This window comes from Anomaloglossus baeobatrachus, unplaced genomic scaffold, assembly GCF_048569485.1.
Source record: "Anomaloglossus baeobatrachus isolate aAnoBae1 unplaced genomic scaffold, aAnoBae1.hap1 Scaffold_52, whole genome shotgun sequence".
NCBI classification, from domain to species: Eukaryota; Metazoa; Chordata; class Amphibia; order Anura; family Aromobatidae; genus Anomaloglossus; species Anomaloglossus baeobatrachus.
In genome coordinates, this window is record NW_027444564.1 from 955,752 (window position 1) to 963,059 (window position 7,308).

The 7,308-nt window shown below is 47.2% G+C and overlaps 1 protein-coding gene across 1 annotated transcript; it reads left to right on the forward strand.

The window, feature by feature from the left end:
• Window positions 1-999: 999 nt before the first annotated feature.
• LOC142282754 (gastrula zinc finger protein XlCGF66.1-like) lies at window positions 1,000-6,767 on the forward strand. Its single transcript, XM_075333032.1, has 5 exons — window positions 1,000-1,145; window positions 1,275-1,454; window positions 1,536-1,659; window positions 1,743-1,856; window positions 5,241-6,767. The coding sequence occupies exons 1-5, from the start codon at window positions 1,068-1,070 to the stop codon at window positions 6,158-6,160; spliced, it is 1,416 nt and encodes a 471-aa protein (XP_075189147.1). The 5' UTR covers window positions 1,000-1,067; the 3' UTR covers window positions 6,161-6,767.
• Window positions 6,768-7,308: the final 541 nt, after the last annotated feature.

Sequence of the window (7,308 nt, forward strand, 5' to 3'; positions counted from 1 at the left end):
ACATACGCAACAGGGGTCACATACATACAAAACAATAGTTTACAATAACCGTCCACTGACACCGCGCCTCATCCAGTGTGTACACGCCAATATAGGACTACACTGAGTAGCTGATCATGTGACCCCTGACTCCTCCCCTCCATGTGACATCATCACAGGTCCTGTAAGCACAGAGCAGCCATATATCTAGTGTGCGGCTCTGCAGGTGGAGGTGTGTGGAGATTCCCCATTACTGGGGCAGGTGGCATTAACCCCTTCAGCTCTGAGACTTTCTTGGAGTTTTTCTCTCGCTGATTTCTATGAATCGGGAGGTTTTTGTTCCTTTTCCTCTGATAGATACAAACGCCCCAACTATGAGAGGCCGGAAGTGAGGAAACCCGTCTGCCCTCAGTCCTCGGCTCCTTTCTGCCCTCAGTCCCCAGCCCCTTTCTGCCCTCAGTCCTCAGCCCCTTTCTGCCCTCAGTCCTCGCCCCTTTCTGCCCTCAGTCCTCAGCCCCTTTCTGCTCTCAGTCCTCGGCCCCTTTCTGCCCTCAGTCCCCAGCCCCTTTCTGCCCTCAGTCCTCAGCCCCTTTCTGCCCTCAGTCCTCGCCCCTTTCTGCCCTCGGTCCTAGGCCCCTTTCTGCCCTCAGTCCTTGGCCCCTTTCTGCCCTCAGTCCTCATCCCCTTTCTACCCTCAGTCCTCGGCCCCTTTCTGCCCTCGGTCCTCGGCCCCTTATTGCCCTCAGTCCTTGGCCCCTTTCTGCCCTCAGTCCTTGGCCCCTTTCTGCCCTCAGTCCTCGGCCCCTTTCTGCCCTCAGTCCTCAGCCCCTTTCTGCCCTCAGTCCTTGGCCCCTTTCTGCTTTCAGTCCTTGGCCCCTTTCTGACCTCGGTCCTCGGTCCCTTTCTGCCCTCAGTCCTCGGCCCCTTACTGCCCTTGGTCCTCGGCCCTTTTCTCCCCACACAGTATTATGTTCCCCCAAAATGTTCTCATTCTATGTTTCCCCTTATTATCTCAGGTCCCTACAATATCGGATCCTCTCAGTGGAGATCTTCTATAGAAGAGAATTCTCCTGATTGCCCCGTGAAGGATGGATATGGACAGGGACAAGATGGCAGAGAGGCTATTACACCTCACCCTAGAGATCCTCTTCCGGCTTACTGGAGAGGTGAGAGATTCTGATGACGTCACATTACATCATTCTTATCTATGGGAATAACAGATGGACAGAACTGGAGAGGAGAGGACTCTGGAAATGTCTGGCGTGAGATTTATTACTGTGTCTCTCCATAACCAGGATTACACAGTAGTGAAGAAGACCTCTAGTGAGCGCTGTCAGGCCCCTGTGTCTGAGGAATGGGGAAGACCCCTGAGCCCAACCACGGGGCCTCCACCTCACCCCCCGATACATGAGGACATCAATGACCAGAAGATCCTAGAACTCGCCTACAAGATGATTGAGCTGCTAACTGGAGAGGTGACACTGCTGGGAATGCTGGGACATTATACAGTAACGCTATGAAGGGATCGGGGATGACGGTATCATTGTATGTGTCAGGTCCCTATAAGGTGTCAGGACGTCACCGTCTATTTCTCCATGGAGGAGTGGGAGTATTTAGAAGGACACAAAGATCTGTACAAGGACGTCATGATGGAGGATCCCCAGCCCCTCACATCACCAGGTAATAGACAGGACTAAATACGCACGGCCTATAATTATCTGTATGTAAGGAATGAATTCAGTCCCTGTATGTGTCTCCTCCAGGTCTATCCAGTAAGAGGACAACACCAGAGAGATGTCCCCGTCCTCTTCTGCCACAGGACTGTAAACAAGAAGATCCCGATGTTCCTCAGGATGTGTTCCCTCCAGCTCTATCCAGTAAGAGATCTACTCATGTACTTTCTGCACTAATTTTGTGTTTACATTTTTAGACTTTCTGCTCTGTTTTTTTTCAGCTGTATTTTCTTTGCTTCTGCTTCTTTTGCTGTTTGTTTCTAGTGCCTTCTCTATGTCATTATGAAGGCAACTCAAAGACCTGCAGAGGGTTCATGAATACCCTGTGTCCTCAAAAAGACAACCTACACCAAAAATAAGATCTAGCATGATTTTATGGGATTTTTGGCGAATGCTTGAAATATAAGCCCTAGTCCAAAAATAGTTACTGTCAGGGCCAAGGTTGGGAAGAGTCAAACTGCGCAATTTCTCAGGAACCTCACTCTCTTAGGGTCCCCATCAGTTGTATTCTGAAGTTGATTGTTTAAGGACCTTTGATGACTTCAGAGTCATGTGACATGAGGTAACCAAAGGTCTCTTAATTGCAGGAGTCTAAATTAATTGAATAGAACACAGGCTGGCATGCAGGACTGGCATTAGGGGAAATGGAGAGCAAACTGGGCAATTTCACGGGGCCCCCATTCTCTTTGCAGCCCCAGTGTTTATATATCGATTATAGGACTGCTTAAGGACCTCTTTGACATCACGTCATGTAAGCAAAGGTGTCTTAATTAATAAAGTCTAAAGCTGAAGAGGAGACAGGCCGGTGTGTGTGTGTGTGTGTGTGTGTGTGTGTGTGTGTGTGTGTGTTCATGCCAATTTTAACCAGCTTTGCCAAAATGGGCAGAGTTACAGCCGAACACTGAAATGCAAACGTTTTCAACTACTAAAGAAGATGTAATAAAATTATTGCTGTAGAGAATGTGAACTTCTGGCAAACTACCCTGGAAGGAATGGAGACCCCTACAGAAGGAGAGTTGACACCCAGACCCTGATTCATCAAAGCAATTATGGCAGAATTCTAGCATAAATCACTTCAAAAGTTCTCAAAAATGTTTGTGCAAAACAGAGTTGTGAAAAAAATTGTGCGACTTTTGGAGGTTTCACGCCAATTTTAACCAGATTTGCCATAATGGGCAGAGCTTGGCCAGAAGAAGGGTCTGATGCCACAGCTTCTCGATTCATAACAAACTGCGGCGTTCCCTATGCCAGAAATCTCACTCCAGTCCCTGACGTCATTTTTCAGTGTACATCGTCGGTCTTGATGAATTGGAGCCCTAATGTTTTTCTGCACAGACTGCAAGACCCTGCTACCTGCTTTGTTTACAAAGCCTTAAGGTGACTTTACACGCTACGAGATCGCTAAAGCTAAAGCGATCTCGTTTGGGTCACAATATTTGTGACGCACATCCGGCCGCTTTAGCGATGTCGTTGCGTATGACACCTATTAGCAATTTTGAATCGTTGCAAAAACGTTCAAAATCCCTTATCGGTGACATGCCCCCCTCTTCCTAATTATCGTTGCTGCTGCAGTAACGATGTTGTTCCTCGTTTCTGCGGCAGCACACATTGCTACGTGTGACACCGCAGGAACGAGGAACCTCTCCTTACCTGAATCCTGCCAGCAATGAGGAAGGAAGGAGGTGGGCGGGATGTTCGTCCCACTCATCTCCGCCCCTCTGCTTTCATTGGGCGGCCGCTTAGTGACGTCGCTGTGACGCTGAACGAACCGCCCCCTTGGAAAGGAGGCAGTTCACCGGTCACAGCGACGTCGCAGAGCAGGTATGTGCGTGTGATGCTGCCGTAGCGATAATGTTCGCTACAGCAGCAATCACCACATATCGACCGTACGATGGGGGCGGGTGCTATCACGCTCAACATCGCTAGCATCGGATAGCAATGTTGCAGCATGTAAAGCGGCCTTTAGGATGGGCCATCAATGTTACAGCCCCATTAAATATCCGGCATCTGTCTGTAACTATTTTATGTTCGTCTTCGAACGAAAATCTCTTTTTAAAGGTCTATGTTGTGCATCAATGTTACAAGGAGATTTTTGCAGGTTTTGCCAACTGTCATGGCGGCGTCAGGATCTGTGGAAATTATAGATTATGGTACTCTGCATGTTAACTTCTCTGATGTCTGTGAGCAGTGCAGGAAGATGCAGGCATCGAACCAGAGGCTTGGGCAGGCTGACAAGAGTTATTCTCTGCTGGGCTGCTTGTTAATGTCTTTGATCACATGCTGTAGAGGAGAAAGTATCGTTCGCTCCCCTTCTGCATATGCTGGCTGGACTATTTCATTAATGCCAGCTATAGTTTACCTATACAGGTCTGGTGAGGTGTTGTAATCCAGACTTAACGGTGGTTGTTGTGCATTATTACTGTGAGCTGTTGTGGTGCTAACCCTTGTTGTCTTTTTGTTGCTGCATTTCTGCTCTTGCTTTTCTCCTTAGTCTCTCACTGTTTATTTCTGTGAGTTTGCAATGTGTCCCATTTGTCTTAATCTGTGTTTCCATCAATCATACTCCTGCCCCTTCCTTTCCCAGGGGGGTGGATGGATAAGAGATTAAATCTGGTAAGGAGAATAGTAAGGTACAGGACTCTGGCATCCCCACCTTCAGGGGCAATCCAGAGGTTAGGAATAGCTTAGGGTCCCCTAGCGTGAGGGACAGTATAGGAGCCCCTGTCCCTCATTATCCTGAAGTCACATTGTGAAAATCTATCAGATTATTTGTAATAGCACATTCCAGAGAACTGTTGCTAGTAATGGGAGATCCGAATTAATGAAGATGTAACTCTAAAGGGGGCTTTAAATGCAGCGACATCACTAGCTATGTTGCTCGTGAAAGCACCCGCCCCCGTCGTTTGTGCATCACGGGCAAATCGCTGGTCGTGGCGCTCAATATCACTAGGCCACATCACACGGACTTACCTGCCTAACGACGTCGCTGTGGCCGGCGAACTGCCTCTTTTCTAAGGGGGCGGTTCGTGCGGTGTCACAGCGACGTCACACGGCAGCCGTCCAATTGAAGCGGAGGGGCAGAGACTAGCCGCAGGAAAGTGACGCCCACCTCGTTGCCGGAGGACGCAGGTAAGCTGTTGTTCGTCGTTCCTGGGGTGTCAAACGGAGCGATGTGTGCTGCCTCAGGAACGACAAACAATCTACGTCCACAACGACCAACGAGATTTTGAAAATTAACGACATGTCAACGATCAACGATAAGGTGAGTATTTTTGATCGTTAACACTCGCTCGGAGCTGTTACACGCAACGACGTCACTAACGACGCCGGATGTGCATCACGAATTCCGTGACCCCGACAACATATCGTTAGATATGTCATTGCGTGTAACGGGGCCTTTAGATGTCAAAATTGGAAAATAGATTCAGAATACATTTTTTCCTGATTTAATTTCTGATGTTATGATTTAAAAAATAAATGAACTTTCATGATATCATTAAAAAATAATAACATGCTGTTTATTTTTAGCAGATGACTGTATCGGGAGTTCAGATGGAAATAAAATATGTTCAGAATTTGTAACAGATGATGAAAGTATCACACATGATACATATGAAGAGCATGCTGTTGTCCCAGATATACCTCCAGTCCTTCCTCGGAAAGATCTATCATCTGATCTTTTCAAACAAGTCCAAAATTCTGATTTATCACAGAATTGTGAGCAAAATAAAAGTTACAGAAAGGATGTGGAACATGAAACGGCTCCTACAAGGGAGAAACTATTTTCGTGTTCAAAATGTGGGAAATGTTTTACCAGGAAATCACATCTTAATATCCATCAAAGAATTCACACAGGGGAGAAGCCATTTTCATGTTCAGAGTGTGGGAAATGTTTTATTCAGAAATCAGACCTTGTTAGACATCAGAAAAATCACACGGGGGAGAAGCCATTTTCATGTTCAGAGTGTGGGAAATGTTTTATTCGGAAATCAGATCTTGTTTGGCATCATAGATCTCACACAGGGGAGAAGCCATTTTCATGTTCAGAGTGTGGGAAATGTTTTATTCAGAAAATAAACCTTGTTAAACATCAGAAAATTCACACAGGGGAGAAGCCATTTTCATGTTCAGAGTGTGGGAAATGTTTTATTCAGAAAATAAACCTTGTTAAACATCAGAAAAATCACACAGGGGAGAAGCCATTTTCATGTTCAGAATGTCAGAAATGTTTTATTCAGAAATCAGACCTTGTTAGACATCAGAAAAATCACACAGGGGAGAAGCCGTATTCATGTTCAGAATGTGAGAAATGTTTTATTCAGAAATCACACCTTGTTGTTCATCAAAGATCTCACACAAGGGAGAAGCCATTTTCATGCCCAGAATGTGGTAAATGTTTTACTAGGAAATCAGGTCTTGTTTACCATCAAAAACATCACACAAAATAAACCATTTTTATGTTCTGAATGTGGAAAATGTATTTCTTAGAAATCAGATCTTGTTAAACATGTGAAGAAGCCGCACAGGGAAGGAACCTTTTTCATGCTGTGAATAATTGAAATCTTTAACTGGTAAATCAAGTCTTGACGACCATCAGAAAACCAACAGAGCGGAGCAGCCATTCTTGTTTTCAGAATTTGGCAAATTTTTTTTTATCATTAATCAGGTTCTGTTGTCAGATGATTCAAAGGGTTTTATTTAAAAATTGGCTACAATTGAGGCGTGGCCTGGACGCAGAGCGGGAAAGTCGCATGGTGGCTCGGCTCCGGTGGAGATATCCAGTTTAAGGTTTCCTGTGACCCTCCCGGACCTGCACTTAGTACCCAGTGACACTTGGGGGATCCCTGCCGACGTGAGACTCTAACTGGGAGCGCTAACGGACCGGGAGAAGGAGGAAGAACGCCGACACCGCTCACCCTGAGAAGGCCTGCATCTCTGGTGAGCACACGCGGCGAAGGGGAAGTCCCGGAGCGGTGCCTTTACAAACATCGGGCAGTGCTCTGGAGGAGGAGAGCGAACAGATGCCCTGGGAGCAGCAGCGAGGAGCAGCAGCTTGAGACCCCCAGAGCACGGGAACACTGACACCACTCACCCTGAGTAGACTTGGTCTCCTGGTGAACGTACACAGCGGAGGGGGAGTCCTGGAGCGGGGGTGCGGTGAGTGGAGCTATTGAGGCAGCTGGTGCAGTGGTCTGGAGGAGGGAAACGAGCAGGTGCTCTGAAGGCAGCGGTGAGGGGCGGCAGTCTGGGGCCCTGAGTGGAGTGGAGAAGAGCTGCGGTGCAGCTATCTGACGTCCTGACCTGGGGGCTTAAGTCTGATCCTGTGGCAGTACAGGGAGAGGGGTGCTTTGGTTCCCTCTTCCATGATATAAGTAAAGAAGGGAGAAGGAAGAAAATTCGGGGCAGTGCTGCAGAATTGTCTTTTCAGAGCCCGCCTTTTCTCTATATAGAAAAATCCCTCACTTTCTGCATTGTACTCTGCTGCCATCTTGTGGACATTGGAATAATAGCTTGCTGCAAAGAGATTTCCACGGGACGGAGCCATGAAAGAGATGTACACCCCTGTATAATGTCTGAGTAGAGGGGGGCTTGTCTT